This window comes from Hemibagrus wyckioides, linkage group LG16 (assembly GCF_019097595.1).
Source record: "Hemibagrus wyckioides isolate EC202008001 linkage group LG16, SWU_Hwy_1.0, whole genome shotgun sequence".
Lineage (NCBI taxonomy): Eukaryota > Metazoa > Chordata > Actinopteri > Siluriformes > Bagridae > Hemibagrus > Hemibagrus wyckioides.
In genome coordinates, this window is record NC_080725.1 from 21,820,001 (window position 1) to 21,839,893 (window position 19,893).

Here is a 19,893-nt window from a genome sequence, read left to right on the forward strand (position 1 = left end):
TCTTTTTCTTTCCTTTTTACCATAAAGTCATCCACTTTCTTCCTTCCTTCTGCACTTCCTTTCCTTTTTTTCAGTTTTCTTGTCCTTCTTATCTTTTTTCCTTCCTTCCTTCCTTCCTTCCTTCCTTCCTTCCTTCCTTCCTTCCTTCCTTCCTTTCTTCCTTCCTTCCATCTTTCCTTTTCTTCTTCTTTCCTTTTTACCATAAAGTAAATAAAGTCTTCCTTCCTTTCCTTCCCTTCCCTTCCCTTCCCTTCCCTAAATTATTTCTCTTATTTCATTCCATCCTTCGCTTCTTTCCTTCGTTCTTTCTGCCTTCTTTCTCAAGACTATTTTGGATCCATTCTGTCCTTTTTTCTGACAGTTCTACTCTTCTTATCCAATTCAATTGCCTTCCTTCCTTCCTTCCTTCCTTCCTAGATAGATAAATTGATACACAGAAAGCCAGCCAGAGAGATAGATAGATAGATAGGTAGATAGATAGATAGATAGATAGATAGATAGATAGATAGATAGAGGAGAGATCTGCAGTATTTGATGATTTATGGATGGTGATCTTTGCCCTCCTCCAGGTCGGGTGTCTCTGGCTGAGGGAACGTCTCTGAGGGTGAAGGATCTCGTCCTGGAGGATGAAGGCTGGTATGAGTGTCACATCCTGCTGCTGGATAAATCCTCAGAGGAGACGCAGAACAGCAGCTGGATGCTCCTCTACGTCACAGGTGAGCGGAAAAAAGCTGAAAGGTGAAGAAAGGATTGCAGAGAAAGACGTAATTACACTCTCAGGTGGAGCTGGAGGTGTGTGATGGGGTCTTGGTATCTTCTAGCTCCAAGCTGGTGAAGCGCTGGACTGCATTGTGTTAGGAGTACAATAGCATTGTGTTTGTTCTCACACACACACACACACGTTTAAAAATGAATGGCTAGCGATTCCTCACACTCTGCACCTGTTACCTGCGTCTTCCGGATTTCCAAATCTGGATTATTCCGGTTTTTCTCTACAGGAGTGTAAACATAAACACTAGAACATATTCAGTATAAAGTCTTTAAAACTCATCACAGGACTTTTATTTTAGAAACCTACAACTTTTATATTTAGCCTACACTGACTGATAGATAGATAGATAGATAGATAGATAGATAGATAGATAGATAGATAGATAGATAGATAGATAGATAGATAGATAGTAGGAGATTTGAGATGAAACACAGAATTCAGGAAAATCTATCTGCTTCAACAAAAAAACATCATCTGAATTTTTTAACCCTGGACACGGTCACTAGCCTGACGATAGATAGATACAGATAGATAGAGATAGATAGTGACATGGTCACTAGCCGGACGCACCTGAAGGACATCAGCACTGAAGCCTGACCCTCAAACACTAGCATGTTTTCAGAAGCTAAGCAGAGCGCAGACCCCTGAGGGCTTCACTGTAACCTCAGGTGCACGAGTGTGGAGATGAGAAGTTCATTATGTTATTGATCCCACTGGGGAAATTGCATAATACATGGAGTGTGTGTGTGTGTGTGTGTGTGTGTGTGTGTAACAGCTAGAGTCTAATTCTCAGAGGAAACACCAACCTGTACGCTGAGGTCTAGGAATAACAGCTACATTAGCCATTAGCAGTGATTCCGCTGCTATTTAGCTTTAAAAAATCTTTAAAATTAAAACACTGACTGTTTAATATATCATTTATTTCCAATATATAACCTGAATATTAGCCTTTTAGACTTTAATATCCTTATTAAATATCACTGGAAGTAAAAATAAATAAATAAATAAAGAACTAGCAAGAAACTTGTTGCAAGAAGTTTGTGGACAGATTAATGGTAGCTATTGTTGTTGTTTGTGGGCGTGGCCTGTACAGATTCTTATAACATGCTTATATATGATTATATACCAGTACATTGCTGCTTTTTCACAAGTCCACTTTACATGTTCCATGCTAGGCTTCGTAAGCTAGCAAGCTAACTGGCATTAGCACTATACATACCAGAGGCACTGACAATCTCTGTTCTTCTGTTCCTTCCTTCCTAGACAGATAGACAGATAGACAGACAGACAGATAGACAGACAGACAGAAAGAAAGATAGATAGATAGATAGATAGATAGATAGATAGATAGATAGATAGATAGATGGAAAGAAAGAAAGAAAGAAAGAAAGAAAGAAAGAAAGAAAGAAAGAAAGAAAGAAAGAAAGAAAGAAAATAGACAGAAGCTTTGCAGATTAGCTTTGCGATTAGCTTGGGGGGGATTATTATGATTATGAGACAACACAACCTTCAACACAGACACAAAAGGCTAGGTTAGAGGTCAGAGGTCAGAGGAGAAGTTGGATCACGTCCAGCTCCACCCCCTGGTTCTGCAGTGAGGACATGCTGGACTTATTGTTTTGATGAAGATGAGGATGAAGATTTCACTTTATTAAGTATTTCTACTTGTTTATTTGTACTTTCAGCCCCGCCCGTGTTCACCAAAACTCCGCCCTCAATCACTGAAGCCTTGCTGGGAAGACCAATGACATTCAAGTGTGTTGCCCATGGCAACCCTCCTCCCACCATCGTGTGGTATAAAGACGATGTTGTGATCAACCAGACCAGCAACGTGAGGGTGAGACTGATTTATATTTATATTTATATATATATAGGAGTTTTATAAAAGTATTGTTTTTCAGAAGTGATAGAATATATTGATATATTGAATTTTGAACACTTTTTTTCTTTTATATATAAAAGTTATAGAAAACTAGAGCTGTCAATCATCTGAAGAATGAATCTGAGTATTGTGAATATTAGGCTTGTGATTATTATATATATTAATAGTATTTTCCTCTCCACCAAAATTTCCATGTACGTCCTCCTCCCTTCCTGTTGTCCCCTCCCACTATCTCTTTCTTTCTCTCTCTCTCTCTCTCTCTCTCTCTCTCTCTCTCTCAGGTCCTGAATGGGAGTCTGACGTTTTCCTCTGTAATCAGAGAGACAGCAGGACGTTATCGGTGCCAAGCCTCTAACAGCGAGGGAAATAAAATTCACACCATGCAGCTCAGGGTCAAAGGTCAGCCCTTATACTCGACCCCCTGTGTTAAAGAGCTCAGTCGTCTAGAACAATGTTTCTCAGACAGAGCTGTGAACTTTTATACAGCTCTCCGGCTTCACTTCACTCACACCAGGGCAAAGAGCCGGAGTCCAGTGCTTATGTGACCAATCGCTGATCACCATTAATTCCAGCATCCAATCACTGATCACCGTTAAACCTAATACCATTAATCCCAACATCCAATCACTGATCACCGTTAAATCTAATACCATTAATCCCAACATCCAATCACTGATCACCGTTAAATCTAATACCGTTAATCCCAACATACAACTGCTGATCACCGTTAATCCCAACGTCCAATAGCTGATCACCGTTAGTCCCAACGACCAATCGCTGATCACCGTTAGTCCCAACGACCAATCGCTGATCACCGTTAGTCCCAATGACCAATCGCTGATCACCGTTAGTCCCAACGACCAATTGCTGATAACCGCTAATCCCAACGTCCAGTCACTGATCACCGGTAATCCCAATGTTTAAACGCTGATCACCGTTAATCCCAGTACTGTTATTCCTAACGTCCAATCGATGATCACCGTTAATTCCAATGTCCAAGCACTGATCACCGTTATTCTTGATGTCCAATAACTGATCATCATTAATCCCAATACTGTTATTCCCAATGTCCAATTACTGATCATTGTTTTTCTACAGCATCCAATTGCTGATCACCAACAACACACGAACACTGCTATTTCAAATATCCAATCACTGATCACTGTTATTCTCAGCATCCAATCACTGATCACCATTATTCCCAGCATCCAATCACTGATCACCATTATTCCCAGCATCCAATCACTGATCACTGTTATTCTCAGCATCCAATTACTGATCATTGTTGTTTCCAACAACCAATCACTGAAGGCCGTTGTTTGTCTAATTCCACATTTCACATTTTAGTCTATTGTTAACTCTCCTGTTGATTTTGTAAACATGTAAATTGTTTATGGTCACAATGTCCTTTTAATTTCTATAAGCGTTAAAGTATTATTTTCTATTCTGATAAAACTATTCTATTCAAACAAAACCTTTAAAAAATCGGCCTTCTTCTTCATGTAATGCATTTTGATATGCAAATGTTAATCCAGTGTTTATGCAAATTAACCGATGATGTCATCTGTTGTTTAAAAGGTCTAGCGACTTATTGAACTACTTTCCCTTTGCTTGTTGTGTTTGCTTTAACACTGGTTAGTTTGTTGGAAACATTCCTGATGCACACGGAATCTGAATGGAAGTGAGGTTGGACGAGCAGATACCGCCATCTAGTGGTGGAGTCAAGAATCACAGCTCATTTCTCCTACTTCTTTCTCCAACCTTTCCTCATCTCCCCCACACAGGTCCTCCTGTTATCCTGATTCCCCCGACGGACACCATCCTCAACATGTCCCACAATGCCTTGCTGCGCTGCCAGGCCGAGGCGGATCCTCCGAACATGACCTACGTGTGGATGAGAGACGAAGAGAACGTCTACCATATAGAGTACGTTTCCATGGTTACGCTGAGGCACAAACATCAGCTTCAGCATCTACATCAGCCAGAAGTTTTGTTTCCACACATTATTTCTGATTTTTGTTCATCATTGTGTGTTTTGTCAGATCTCTGAAGTCTCGTGTGAAGGTGATGGTAGACGGAACACTGCTCATATCCAAATTAATCCCCGAGGACTCTGGGAAATACACGTGTATGCCTACGAACGGCCTTCTGACTCCGCCTACTGCCTCAGCCACGCTTACAGTGCGACGTACGTATATGTGTAATAATAAAAATACGTAGATAAATAAAAATAATTATTAGAATATTATTAGAAATAAAAGTTTTTGATATTGAATAATATATTGCATAAATTATGAATATTTTTAAATACATTTTCATAAATTTTAATCATTTAAATAATAATAATAATAATAATAATAATAATAAAATAATAATATAATTATGAAAAATAATAATATAATAAATAATTTTGGCTTATATACTTCATATATTATGAATATTTTGCTCTCAATTTCACATATTATTTATTTATAGATTTATTATTTAAATCTATCATATGTTTAAGTCATGTAAATTTTTATTTTATTTTTTAAATGTTTTTAAAATTTATTTTCATGATACAGACAGTCGATAAAAGCTGTATGGTTGTGTATGTGACTAATAAAATTAGAATTTAAATCTCATTGTGTTCTTAAATTTAGGTCTAAAGAACTGGCCTGAAAAATGCCTAAAATATATTACTTATATATTACCATATTTAGGCCATATTGAGATAAATTATTAAGGTAATAAATAACTTTTGAGAAAATATCACATAAGTAAAAAATAATGGTTTATGGAAACAATGGTCTAAAATCTGGGAATTTAATCTGAAAATTTGTAACCTCGAATCATTTCTGTCACGCCAGACCCTGCTCAGGTGACCCAGATGCCCGAGCAGATCTTTCTGCCCACAGGAATGAGAGGAGTGATCTCCTGCCCACTGCTTTCTGACCCCCCGCTGCTCCGGGTAGACTGGACCAAAAATGGAAAAGCGCTGGACCTCAACGCTGTGAGAGAGTTTAACTGTTTCTGAGATTTTTCTCATACAGAGCACAGCAACATGACCGATAATGACCTATCATTTCTCTAGTAAATAGAACACAGGGACATAATCCAGGACTAAAGATAAGACTCCTTTGGGATGAATTAGTGTGGAAACTGTGAGCCAGGCCTTCTCGTCCAACCTCAGTGCCTGACCTCACAAATACGCTTCTAGAGGAATGGTCAAAAATTCCCATAAACACACTCCTAAACCTTGTGGAAAGCCTTCCTAGAAGAGTTGATGCTGTTATAGCTGCAAAGGGCGGGACAACTCCATATTACATTCATGTGTATGTAAAGGCAGACGTCCCAAAACAGTTTCCGCTCTAATTCATCCCAAAGGTGTTCTATGGGGTTGAGGTCAGGACTCTGTGAAGGCCAGTCACATTCCTCCACACCAAACTCACTCATCCATGTCTTTATGGACCTTGCTTTGGTCACTGGTGTGCAGCCATGTTGGAACAGGAAGGGGTCATCCCCAAACTGTTCACACAAAATGTCTTGGTGTGAAGCTGAAGCATTAAGAGTTCCTTTCACCGGAACTAAGGGGCCGAGCCCAACCCCTGAAAAACAACACCTGAACTCAATGATTTGGAGGGGTGTCCCAAAACTTTTGCTGGTACAGTGTAAAAAGTACGGATAAAACGGATAAAAAGTATGTGTCAGTTACTATTCAAGCATGTGTCCAGGATGCTAGCTGGAAGAATGAGACTGTATAAATTAATAAAACCAAATTTTCTTGCTCTCACCTGATTCAGTACCCAGGCTGGATCCTGACCTCAGACGGTTCCATCATTATCACCACGGCTAACGACGATGCACTGGGCGTGTACACCTGCACTCCGTATAACAGTTATGGGACGATGGGCCAATCAGAGCCCACCACGGTCATCCTGCAGGTCAGACTCTCAGATCCAATACGTCTAAATACATGAAGTTTAACTCTATCACGACTTTCAGGTCTGACCTCTGCTTGACCTCTTTCAGGACCCTCCATCGATCGCACTCGCTCCTCGTGAGGAGTACCGGGCGGAGGCAGGAAGGACACTGGTCATTCCCTGCCAGGGACACGGAGATCCTCCACCTACCATCACATGGACCAAGGTAACCACCCACTTCAGGGAGAACTCTCAATTCTGATTGGTCAGAAGATGTAACAGCAGCTCTAACAGTAACACAACCACTACAGGGTTATCAGGGGAATGATGGTAGTAGGAAAGAAAGAAGAAGTCTCCAGTTTCAGTGTCTTGTGAGGTGAAGATGTAAGAAATGTTTAAGGGAAATGTCTCCAGTTTAAGGGTTTAGTAATAGTCCGATTTAAAGCTCTAACTTGTCCTCTTTGATTTTTTCATTACTCTCTCTATCTGTCTTTACCTGTCTCACTCTCTCACTCTTTCTCTCACAAACCTTCTCTCTCTCCTTGTTCGAATGTTCTTCACCCTGGTCGCTCTCTCACCCTTTCTCTCTCTCTCTCTCTCTCTCTCCAGCTCAGTCCCTCTGTCTCTCCTCCTCTGTACTCTGTATCAGGGAGCGGTTCTCTGCTCCTTCAGTCTCTGAGTAAAGAGCATTTTGGTGAGTGGGAATGCAGTGTGACCAACCGAGTGTCCACCATCACGGCCACCACTACAGTCACAGTGCTCGGTGAGGATCAACACACACACACACACACACGTCTACACGCACATACACACACGCACGCATGCACGTCCTCATGCACACACACGTACACACACACATACACTCACATATACATGCACACACACACACACAATAGAAATTCTCTAGAGACTTATGATGTATCTCTTTCTATCTCTGTGTGTGTGTGTGTGTGTGTGTGTGTCAGGTACGAGTCCTCACGTCGTATCCTCTGTATCTGTTGAAGTTGGAGCAAACCAGGCCAATGTGTCCTGGGTGCCTGGATTTGATGGAGGATATACACAAACGTTCACTGTCTGGTTAGTGTCTAGAAGATTGTGTGTGTGTGTGAGTCTGAATACTGAGATCCTAATTCCCATTCTCTATTCTCTTTTTCAGGTTGAAGTGTGTGTGTGAGGATGAGGAACAGCAGGAGTGGCGCTCGACTCCTGGTCCGTCCTCCAGCACCAGCGTGTTGGTCAGTGATCTTCTTCCGTCCACCGAGTACCAGTTCAGGGTGATGGCTCAAAACAAGCTGGGCAGCGGCCCGTTCAGTGACCTCACCGCTGCACGAACCATGGGTCAGAACCAGCATTAAATACCTCTATTAAAAATCTCAAGATCCTGATCCTGATTTCGTTCATCTAAATTTTTTTGCTCTCTCTCCAGAAGCACTTCCTATATCGCCCATGCTGCTGTCCTTCAACCAGAGCTCTGAGGGGGTTTTTCTGCGGTGGGTGGTGCCGTCACCTCAGCAGCTACCTATCGACAGTTTTGTCCTCCAATCACGTCTTGAGGATGGGGAGTGGTCAACGTTGGACGAGGACATCAACGCCAATAAGAGTGAAATGCTTGTTCGGGGATTACAGAAGGTATTTTATAGTGATTAGCAAAGCAATTTATCTTAGAAAGAAAGAAAGAAAGAAAGAAAGAAGAAGGAAGGAAGGAAGGAAGGAAGGAAGGAAGGAAGGAAGGAAGGAAGGAAGGAAGGAAGGAAAGGAAGGAAGGAAAGGAAAGGAAAGAAAAGGAAAGGAAAGAAAAGAAAAGGCGTAAGGTAGGAAGAAAGAAAGTAGGAAGGAAGGAATGTATAAATTAAGGAAGGAAGGAAGGCTGAAAGGAAGGAAGAAAGGAAGGAAGGATCGGAAAGAAATCAAAGACGGTAAGGTAGAAAGCAAGAAAAGAAAGAAAGAAATGGCAAGGAAGGAAGGAAGAAAGGAAAGAAAAAAGAAAAGAAAGAGGGTAAGGTAGGAACGAAGAAAGGAAAGAAAAAGAAAGAAAGAAAGAAAGAAAGAAAGAAAGGAGGGTAAGATAGGAACAAGCTGTAAGCTGATTTGCAAACTTTGTTAAATATAGAAATAAACTTGAACTGGAAAGGAAAAAACACACTGGGGAAAAGATGTTTAAACTTACTGCTACTGTAGAGAAAGACTCACTCCCAGGGGGCGGGGCAAGGACGATTTAGAGAATTGGTCAAACACAAGACTATCTGAGTACAAGCTCAGGGCCACAGTTATGTCTGAAAACAATGCTGATCTCAAACTCCGTTCTCAGCCTGTGGGTTTTTTATTCATTGCCTTTGTCTTTCTGATGTTCTGCAGAACCGCAACTATGAGTTAAGACTCCTGTCTCGTCGTGGAGAGCAGCTGAGCATGCCCGGTCACTCGATCAACATCTCCACTCTCGGTCAGTGCCTACGCCTCGCTCCACTTTCCTTCCTACTGCTCTGCTTATTCGATTTAGGCCCATGATTATTCTCATGAATCATCTGTTGTTCTGTTTTTGAGCTGGAAATTTAAACACACCTATATTTTTATTTCTCAGTCACGGATAACCCGAGTTCACGCCTCCCGGATACGGAGGCTCAGCCGCTATGGACCGGAGTCGTGATTGGGATGGGGGTCCTGTGCCTGTTACTTCTGATAGTCTTGATCACAGTGTGTTTAATTGGGCGTAAAAGACACCGACAACACAGGAAGATGATGCGGGGTAAAGAAACTATGTTATACCGTTTTTTTCCGTTAAAAAATATTGTCTTACCGGGTTCTTCCCAGCTTTATATCAGCACTCAGTTCCTGTATAGAACAAAAAAATCCCTCATTCATTTCCACTGTTCCTTTGCTTATTTCAGATCGTCCCCCTGCTCCATCTAGAAAGTAAGTGTATTTATCAGTCACTCTAAAAGTCATGTTTTTATTCATGTTTGAATTCTGGAAGAGAAAATTGTGCAATTTGGATAAAATACAGACCTGTCAATCCCAGTTACATTGTGTAGATGTATCAAACCCTCAGATCCCCTAGAAGCTCTTTCCCTCAGGACATAAGTAATATTTTCATCAAAGCTCTCATCTAGACTCAATTTTCCTGCTTGAATTATAAATGGATTCAACTCTTTTGCCTTCTGTCTCACTCTGTAAAACGGTGGAAAATGTTTATTAGTGTTGCTGGTTTGTTCATGTGCAATAAAATTGAACAAAGAGTTAGACAGTTAGATGGCATCAGTTTTTGATTTTGGGCTAAAAAGAGAAAATATGATTATAAAAAGTGTCAGAACACTTTAAAATTCACTTAAATTAGATAATGATTGGAATTATGTCATGGTCTTGCCCCTGTCCTGGAACTATTCCTCTTTGGTGTTGGCCAGTCTGTAAATGGCCAAACAAAAGGGTCCTTAAAATATTACCAAATCAAAGCTGACTGTGACTTCTTCACATCTTGTATTGTTCTCAGAGCTGGCTCAGCCCCTGACAGCCCTGACAGTGTACTAAAACAGAAGCTCCTCCCTCTTCGCCCACTCTCCAGCTCCTCGTCCTCCTCAGACCACTCCACCTTGGACAAATCCAACCGCAACGATTGTCCTGACCAAAAACATCACCAGCTCCCAGGTACCCAACCGCCTTGCTATGATTCGGTACCCGAGAGCCACCTCCATCGTTCCTCCACAGTGGACCTCATTCACCGTGGGCCAGATGGCCGATTCATGCTCGAGCCTTACGAAGAACTTAGCACTTTAGATCTTGCTCCGTCTATACGTGAAATGCCGACGCAAGGCTTTCCACGCTCATCATCTGCGCGACCGAGTAATGGCACACTTCGTAAAACACAATCTTTGCGCTCTTACAGGAGTGAAAGAAAGCATCCTCCTTTCGTCCTTTCTGTGGACATGCCCTCTTGTGGATTGGACATTTCTCCTTCTGGTAGATCGCAAACGTTGCCTAGATATGGCTGCTACTCTGTGTCTCTGGGAAAGGAGATCTCAACTAGATCAAGTCTGGCTTCCGAAATCAGTGGTTCGGTTCTCTTCACACCATCAGACAACTGTTCGACGCTAAAGTGTGGCGCCACTCATTCTACAGCCAGCACACTTGTTCTGCAAATGGAGCATGAAAAAGAACAAGGCAACCTCAGTCGCTGTCTTACGCTGGCCCGAGAGAGAGAGGAGCTGGAGCAAAAATTGCGAAAGTACACTATGGATCGGAATGCTGAAGTCCAAAGAGGTGGATCACTCCGAGTGGATCGCAGGAGGGAAATTGAGGATATTGAGGAAAGAGTCTGGAAAAACACAGGATTGGGATCATTGCAGGTTATACAGCTGTCCAACAGAGGGCAGTGTCTATCCAGTAACACCATTACTCCAAGAGTACGAGCTTCCTCTTGCATTCCGTGGGAGGCTGGATATATAATGTCTCCCAGTAATCTTGTACAAGCACAAAATTGCCACAAAGGGACCTTTGAGTGCCTGAAGGACTCTCATTTAAACAAAATGTCAAAGCAAAGGAGGTCTAAAAGTCTAGAGCGAGGGGAGCACCAAAGATCATGTGTAAAAGATCAGCGGCGAAGGCGAACCTTAACTGAAGGTGCCCCTGTCAATTTTGATAATAAACCTTCAGACCCAACATGGGAAAGATCTCATTATAGCGTGGAGGGCAGCCTGAGGAATCCTGGAACCTACAGTCACAGTCAACAACATATTTTCCCACGAATGAGTCACTTGGGACATACACAACAAGGAGGACAAGCAGAGAAAAGCAGAGGGAAGGTTGGCTGTGCAGCTGATTATGTGGAGATGTGTGTGGATGAGCCAGAGATACAGGCTCAGAATCCTCTAACGAGGTCCATGCTGCAGTCCATGGATTTTCAGAGACCCAGTTTAAATCAGCTGCAGATGGAGACAGAAAGACTATCAGGGTACAAAACCATTCAGAAAGGCTTCAGAAGAGACCTGGAGAGGATGAGTAGTGGCTCAAGCAGAACTCTTCCTTCAAAACATCGACAAAGACCAGCATTCCAGAATAGTGTTTGTGGGGCTTCTCAAGATATAAATCACCACAAAAGTGCCCCTAGTTTGGAGGATAAATTGTACAGTGAGCAATTCCTGCCCCCTGATGCCTGGATTGACTCGCTAAGCATGGGGCAAAATTCCTATCTGTCTCCTTCGCCAAGTGGAGCAGAGAACCAGACGACACAGAGTCAAGAAGCTGAAGCATGTGTACCTTCAGAAATTCAGCTACGAGACACCCATCATCAGCAGGCCCCTAATAGTGGCTCTACCGTTGATCAAGACAGTCCTCCTTCCCTGCCTTCAGAGGATTCCAGCTGGCCTCTAATGCATTGCTACTCTCCAGAACCCGAGGGAAGTTGCCGGAGCTACGCCAGCCATAGCAGCGGCAGAGGAAGTCTGGATCAGCCGAGCAGCAGGCAGTCTTTGTCTTTTAGCCCACCTCTAAATAGCTCCCTAGAGATCCCTGAGGAGAGCGATAGAGAGGAGGCTGGCCAGCGCTCACTGCAGGAACGGTGAGAAATACCTGCTTCAATCTCAATTTTATTATTTTCATATCTCTAGGCTAGTGTTTCCCAGCAAAGAGATAAAGAGGAGTGGGAGCACTGAATAAGCTAATTGAAACAAGTGTGTTAAATAAAAGAAACAGTATACTCCATGTCACGGGTCCTTTAATAATGCGATGCAATCCCACTGAAACACCTGTATATGAACAGTCGCTTTCTTTCTACAATTTCCTTTTAAACCACAACCAGCTTTTATGTTATAGCTGTAGCTAAGTCTTTCTCCTGGTTCTCTCCCGTCACCAGTGGTGTCGACCACAGGTTTCCAACCTAATGCTAGTCCTGGAGAACCCCCATTCCTGTACAATTTTTTATCACGGTGACCTCTAGGGCTCTGTGAAGCATAGGTAGGGGATCTGCAAATTTTGTTTCATTGGTAGAAATTAAAGCCCAGAAATGGTATATTTCATATAGTATAGTTATCAGTCAACTTGACTGGTCACCTAAATTGAATGATTTAATCAGAACCTTAATATTTTAAAAGAAGTTACCCTTTGACAGGAGGGTTGTGGGTGGTGTGTGGAAATTATATGTCCCTTGATTGGCTAGTGTCAGTCTGATTGACATGAGCAAAAAGAAAGCCCTCCCACCCAGATAGAAGGAACAGTTCCATGCCTGTGGCACTGTCAGAATCCAAACTGGCGATCTCCAGGCGATGCCGGGGTTTTTGTCACTCTGGAGTAATTCTTGATCTTTAAAAAGCTATTCTGACACAGGACATATGCTTTTATAGCTTTGCCTTCAGGATGCAATGCTAAAATTGAAAAACAATATCGTTAAAATCATATTTCTTTACCTCACCATAACTAGCTCCAGGAGAGATTCCGTTGACGAGAACTACGAGTGGGACTCGCACTACGTTTCTGTGAACTCTACTGACCTCAAAACGTCAATCAGTACAGTCTGCCTGCAGGGGGAGATCCTGAGCAGGGGAAGACAGAGGAGTGCAGCGAATGACAGCAGGCTGGCTTTAAAGCAGGAAAAGAGAGGTGGGGGAAATCTGTTCAGTCACTTCTCCTAAATAATCTTTCAGTTAAAAACGCTTTCTGTTTGGAAACATTTGTCTAGGGAGGTCAAGTTACTACCCCGAAATCTTATAACGGCACATTCTAAAGTTTTATTAATCTTATACCACATAAGAGCCACAAAACTATTCAACTTTCCTGAAGATTCAGGCAAATTTAAAATGACAGCTTGATCTTTGATCATTAAATAGCACTGACACTAGAGACTCCTTCCATGACCGTTAAATAAACATTTCCTAACAGAAAACTCCACTATATCAACTCTCAAGATCTGTTTATAACATTTGACATTTCCTACTGCATGTTACTATAGAAACAATAATATAGTAGTTTTGACTAGCGCATTAATATTAACAAGCTACTCTCTGAACACCTTGTAACCAATCAGAATTAAGAATTTAAGTTGTTTTTTTTTAACACGTATGCTTGCAGGTCTGTATCGATCGATTAGCATTTTGCCTCCGAGCTGTGAAGAGTCTCTCCTGGAGCAAGAAATTCAACACGGCTCTATGTGCTACCCCGACCCTGACCCCACTGCTGAAGCTGTGCGATTCTGAGTCATAACTGTAAGGACATTTACATTCTACACTATATTCACACTATCAGGAGATAAAGTGACAGGCCATCATTTGATGTCAAGGTTCTTGCGTTGCTGTGAAGAACAGGGTGATTAGTGAAGTAAGATTTTCTCAGTTCTATGAAAATCAGGTCGACGCATTAACACATTGACTGGCTGGAACGATCCTTTCACACACATGGTCTGACATTTTTTCAGTTCCCTACTCAAATGTTTAGTTCCTACCAGCAAATACAGGGGTTTGACAATGAAACTGAAACAACTTGTGTAAGACCAGAATAGTTTATTAGTATGATGTACAGCCTTCGTCTTGAGAAGTCCTGCATAGTGGCCATCCCCTTTTCAGAACAGTGGCCAGGTCCATTAGGTGATGGTGGTGAAGGAAAACATTTCCTCCTTCTTCCAAAACACCCCAAAGTGACTTAATAATAATAATAATAATATTCAGAATTGGTGACTGTGTAGGCTGTGGAAGATGTTCTACTTCACTTTCATGTCGATCAAGCCACTTTGTCATCAGTCTTGCCATGTGTATCGGTGCATTATCATCCGGATACATGGCACCACCTGCGGGGTACAAACCATTGGGTGCATGTGGTAGTCCTTGGCAGTGATGCTCCCATCTAGGACAAGTAGTGGCCTAGGGAATGCCATGATATTGCAGCTCAAACCATCACTGATCCACCCCCGTGCATCACTCTGGCCATGCGACAGTCCAGGTGGTAAGCTTCTTTGGGGCCATACCTTAACTCTACCAGATGTTGGAAAAACAGTTAAAGAGAACAATTCGTCTTTCACCTTCTCCACAACCCAAGATTTACACTGCTGGCACCCTTGAAATTGACTTTTAGCACTGGCATGAGTGACCAAAGGTTTGGCAAGAACAGCCCAAACCATAAATTCTGCCCCTGGTGGAAACTGGACAGTATTTAATTCTGCAGTGAGTTGGACAGAGAGACACACAGCTTCCTTTTGTGTCAAGAGTTGCTCCGAGTGGATGTGGTTCATCCTTCATAGTGATGTTCTTGCATTACCCTAGATACATCACAAAGACTTTGGGGGTAGCTCAGTGGATAAGGTGTTGGACTACTACAGAAGGTTGTGAGCTTGAACCTCAGGTCCACCAAGCTGCCACTGCTGGGCCCTTGATCAAGGCCCTTAAACATCAATTGCTCATTTGTATAAAAAATAAGATGAATTGTAAGTTGCTCTGGATAAGGGCATCTACCAAATGCCAGACTCTATGTCCAAAGACATGTTGTCCTGGTCCTGTCCTCTTTTGAACTTGTGTGGACTGTAATATTTTTGTCCAGCTATGCTCTGCTAATTCAACCTTTACACTCTGCTCTAATGAAATGTAAAATCAGTGAAGTTTGCCTACCGGGGCTGTACATGTATAAGCATGAAACCTCCAACACTATATTGTTCCACCTCTTCAGTTTGCATTTAATAAATGAAAAAGCCTCACAACCATGATTTCCTTTTATCTTGTTATGTAAGAGAAAAATGTAGAAAAAAAAGCATAGAAGGACATTGTGTTTCCTATGAGCGCATACAGCTAGGACAGCTAGTCTGTTTCGCTAATCTAATCTGAAAACGAAGTCAGGATGAACCCGTGCACGGAAAACGGAAATCAAGCTGTGGGCTGTATAGTTTGCGTCTTTTGTCAGAAAAATATACGGCAGCGAGCATCCACGTGAGAAAAACGAGTGATGTAAGAGTCTTGCTAGTTGCTTGCTAGTGTGAATGTAGGGTCATGTAGTACACTGTGTGTTAAGTGTGTGTGTTTGTCTACGAAGATAATGAGGAAAAAATGCGAGCCTCATCTTCCTCCTCGTATCAGACGCGTGATTAAGCCGAACAATAACCACGTTTATTACATTTTCAGATGGAATAGCTCTATTTAATATTTTAATACTTCAATATTGAATATTACCCCAGGCTAACCTCTATGCATATTTAATAATGTTATCTAACGCGCCACGACGTTCTGTTCTTTGTGTGTAAAACAGGATCCACTGCACCGAACATGGTGGAGCAGAGAGCGAAGATCTTATCATCACACGCCTTCAAGACTCGACGAGAAGCCAACAAAGCAAAACCGAACCAAGATGAACCAAAAACTTTCTTCTCTCTTTTCCTTTGCTTTCAGTGTTCCGAGTTTCCATATCCCTCACCGCAGGAAAAAATATTCGCTTTAACACACATTAGGCGGAAATATGCAAATGAAGACGGTCTGATATTTTCCAGGACTAGTCCAGCGCTCATGACATCTCCAGTGACATTTGGATACGGGATAATTTCAGCGTGGAATTGAGGAGAGCGAGTCTGATTGGTTGCACCGGCCAGACTCAAAAGGATGAAGGAAATGAATCCCTCGTTTCATCACTCGTCTGAGATTACCACCAGCACGAAAGTGACTCAAGAACCTGCTGGAAATAAGCTGCTGTGATCTTTCAGCACTGTGATTCACACTTCCTGTATCTGCCAATGATAAAAAAAAAACTTTAAGCCAAGGATGGAACAGGTCTAAATGGAGGAAGGTCTTTAGTCCAGATGGTTAGAATGTGTATTTTTGACTACAAGGTTTGAGGAAGTAAACTTTCTGCATGGCGGTTAGCCGCGCGTGGACATCGATATCGATCCCCGCTCGGAGACACGGCAGTGGGATTAAAGGCCTGGTCAGTTGTGAGGAAAAGTTATAAAGAGAAGGATTTCTTTTTTGCACTCCTTGCCTTTGAGAGTAACATGAGAGGATGTGAACTGTGATTGGTGCTCTGAGGGCATAATCCATTATAGAATGCGGAAAAAGGCTTGATGGAAGGCAGAGTTCACTTTAAAAAAAAAAAAAAAAAAAAAAAAAACTTTCATGAAGGATTACAATGACACAGCAAAAAAAAAAAAGACAAGACTTAACTGTTTACTGTATATATTTTTAACTCACTACGCCTCAATTATCAAATCATATTATGATGGATTTCTTTGTAAACGATTACACAAGTCAGGAAGTTTACGAATTTACATATAAAATGTACCAATGGACTTTTTTGTAAAACTTTTTGTATTTGACTTGATACGAAACATCTAGGCTTTTTAATTAAAAAAAAAAAGTAATGGTGCCCTTTTGGCACAGGTCTGTGGTAGCAGAGCTGTGGTGGCTGAGCTGCATTGTTGTTGATCTTTCAGCTGCTCCCTACATGTGAGAGGAGTCGCCACAGCGGACCAACTGGTCCACACAACAACTTGGCACAGGTTTTACGCTGAATGCCCGTTCTGACGCAACCCTGATCATACGCTTCCCAGCCAGTGCCCACACCCCATCCACTGGATGCAGCCAGATAAAATGGGCTTGGGACAGGCACTACATCCAGTGGCTGGGGTGTGGGCACTGGCTGAGAATCGAAGTCGGGCCTTCAGCATGGTAGGTGAGAAACCTACCACCAGTGCCCTAGTGGCTGAGCTACATTATTGGATTAAAAAAAACCCACACAAGGATCTCACAACGAGGCTCTCTTTCTCTTCTACCAACCGTTTAGTCGTCATCTCTTCTCTTCCTGTGGGCTTTACCTTATATGGAGATTTGAAGGCATGTTCCTTGGAAACGCTCTGTAATTTACAGACTATTACAGAGTATGAAGAAAATGTTCGGTTTTTAGTTCCAATATTTTAACTAGAGGGAAAAAAGAGAGAGATTGATAAATGAGGCCTGGTGTGTGATGAACCTTGTAAGAAGAGCAATTTAAAAAAGAAAAAGTTAGTGGAAGCACAGAGTTTGGCAGAGATAATTCTTTTATAAAGACACGGGATGTGGAACAGCGCATTAAATGTCAGCTTAGTTTCCAAGGAAACACACACACACACACACACACACACACACACACATTGCTTTAAAGTCTGTGGACACGGTCTCAGCGTATAGATTCGCCCCGACAGCAAAGCACGAAATGTCTCTTGTTCTATCCTCAATATCTTGATTTGAGACAGTCCTTAAAGCAGCCACAATATAGTTTTTAAGAAATATTGTTTTTAATGCTTAGAAAAGACGCCGGGAAAGAAACAGAGCTGGACATCATAAATCATACACAAGGTAGAAAATTTCAATTAGAGAACATATCACTGCGTCTGTCTGTACCGGAGCTCCGGAAGCTGGAGAAAAAACCCAAACCAGAGCGATTATGGGAAACGCTGACGAGTCGGAGCGAGTTGCTGAAACAGACTTTCAGGGTTTTGTATGAGAGAGGATTAAGTATAATTACACATTGTAGGATTTCACACTCGGTAATCTTATTTGAAAGCTTCTGTCGCTGTCAGAAACAAAGTAAAAGAGAGACGGTGGAAAAGAAGAAAAAACCCTAGCAACCTGACAGTCTCCATTTTTTTTGTAAGAACTCCAGCTCATGATGTTTAGCAGAATTGAGAATTAGGATGGAAGAAAAGCCTGAAGACAATCGAAGACGAAGTAATGGAGATCTTTTTTAATCCTAGTCATTGTTTGGTTTCTTATTCCGTTAGCGATATTTTGTGCCGTCGAAAACGGAGAAGGAACGAAAAAAGGAAAGGAACAATTTAGAAAGCTGGAAAAATCCCTCAAACCAGGGCTAAAGCTAACGATTAGCATTTCATTCAGCTGTCTAGAGTTCTAGTGTCTTCACATGCTTTATTTGAACCACCAGAGAAAAATAAAACCGTGAATCCGATTGATTTGCTGTTTGTTTAACACACGTAAACACACCGCCATTAGTTCGCCTCTTTCTCCGCGGTGCTAAAAGCAACTCGACGCTAATGGTTTTCAGATCTCTCTGCCTTCTGTGCTACATGTTTCACCCCCAGGATTTAGGCTGCGCTTTTGTTTTTAAGCCATAGTAATCAGCTTGACTATATGGATGTGAGACAATCTTTTGAAGAAGGATGTATTGTGAATGAGCAAAAGAAAAGAAAAGCTAGCATGACGCGCAGTCTCTTAGCATTTACACACTGTCATCACCAGACACATTATCAGGGAGGAACCTCTTAAAAGATGCATCAAAATATCCAAAAAATCATTCCAATTTTCTTGGAGTTTTTCCTCGTATTCGAGTTCAGAGCAAACAAAATAAATGAACCGAGAAACAAAACAAGAACACATCTCAAGAAATTCTCGCGTTTACGCCGAAGATGACGTTCCGATTAAACCCGATCCTGTAATCCTGTCTTTTTAATCATCCACAGCGAGTCATGAGATGAGAAATGGCATGTTTCATTATCCGCTTTACCTTTTTCTGGAACATTAAGTGGATGATCCGCTTGCTTCACACCGACCGTGATCAATGTTTACACTAAATCAGGAGCACTAATGAAGTCTCACGTTTACATCCAGACATATTTTTAGTTTCCTTTGAAATCATTACATGTTCATGTCGAAAGCTAAGTCGGTGGTCAGTGGTAGCTCAAGTGGTTCAGGCTCTGGGTCACTGACTGAAAGATTGGGGTTCAATCCCCAGCACTGCCAAGCTGCCACTATTGGGCCCTTGAGCAAGGCCCCCAACTTACCTTGCTCCAGAGGGGCTGACCCAGTGCTCTGGACCACAACCCCCAAGGATGGGATATGCGAAGAAAGAATTTCACTGTGCATTGATGTACTGTATATGTGACAACTTAAGTCAGGAAAAAAAGACACCAACTCGTTACACCCATTCTGATTGGTCCGAAATCGTTTCCATGGTGACAAGGCATCCAGAGGTATGGATGCTCTAAAAGTGCCTCATCTTCCTTATGTAAAGTTTATTATATCGAATATCCGTGGAAGGAGTCTCCAGTGTCTGTGCCTCGTGACGGTCAGTTGCCATGGCAACCATTTTGAAGACGTTTATAAGAAAAATTAATAATAATAATAATAATAATAATAATAAAAAGATCTGCTGTTTTAGGAAAATAATCCAACTTCCAGGTGGAAATAGGAAGAGGAACAGGAAACTGACGTATGAATGAAGGAAGAATAAACCTCCATTGCTTTACGTGTTACGCACGCTCTGTTTTGCTAATGATATATTTTTGTACGCTTCTCGTCACGTGATTGTGGTGGAAGCTGGGCTCACGTGAGCTTGTTTAGTTTTTTTCTTTTCGCCACTGTGTAATGTAAATACTCTTGACTCTGCTGTAC

The 19,893-nt window shown here is 41.9% G+C and overlaps 1 protein-coding gene across 3 annotated transcripts in view; it reads left to right on the forward strand.

Moving 5' to 3' along the window:
* Positions 1-18,180, forward strand: part of igsf9a (immunoglobulin superfamily, member 9a) — a 37,384-nt gene extending 19,204 nt beyond the window's left edge. For 2 of the 3 annotated variants that reach the window (XM_058411701.1, XM_058411700.1), the window contains exons 4-22: positions 570-716; positions 2,458-2,609; positions 2,936-3,053; positions 4,439-4,580; positions 4,697-4,842; positions 5,504-5,646; positions 6,437-6,577; positions 6,666-6,782; positions 7,166-7,319; positions 7,522-7,633; positions 7,713-7,894; positions 7,983-8,185; positions 8,912-8,996; positions 9,135-9,299; positions 9,442-9,466; positions 10,041-12,104; positions 12,963-13,141; positions 13,610-13,743; positions 15,767-18,180. In XM_058411701.1, coding sequence (XP_058267684.1) covers positions 570-716; positions 2,458-2,609; positions 2,936-3,053; positions 4,439-4,580; positions 4,697-4,842; positions 5,504-5,646; positions 6,437-6,577; positions 6,666-6,782; positions 7,166-7,319; positions 7,522-7,633; positions 7,713-7,894; positions 7,983-8,185; positions 8,912-8,996; positions 9,135-9,299; positions 9,442-9,466; positions 10,041-12,104; positions 12,963-13,141; positions 13,610-13,734 — 4,400 coding nt within the window. In that variant the 3' untranslated portion in view covers positions 13,735-13,743; positions 15,767-18,180. The remainder of the gene's footprint in view (positions 1-569; positions 717-2,457; positions 2,610-2,935; positions 3,054-4,438; positions 4,581-4,696; positions 4,843-5,503; positions 5,647-6,436; positions 6,578-6,665; positions 6,783-7,165; positions 7,320-7,521; positions 7,634-7,712; positions 7,895-7,982; positions 8,186-8,911; positions 8,997-9,134; positions 9,300-9,441; positions 9,467-10,040; positions 12,105-12,962; positions 13,142-13,609; positions 13,744-15,766) is intronic. The other variant, XM_058411702.1, reaches the window with a different exon arrangement.
* The last annotated feature ends 1,713 nt before the right edge of the window (positions 18,181-19,893 follow it).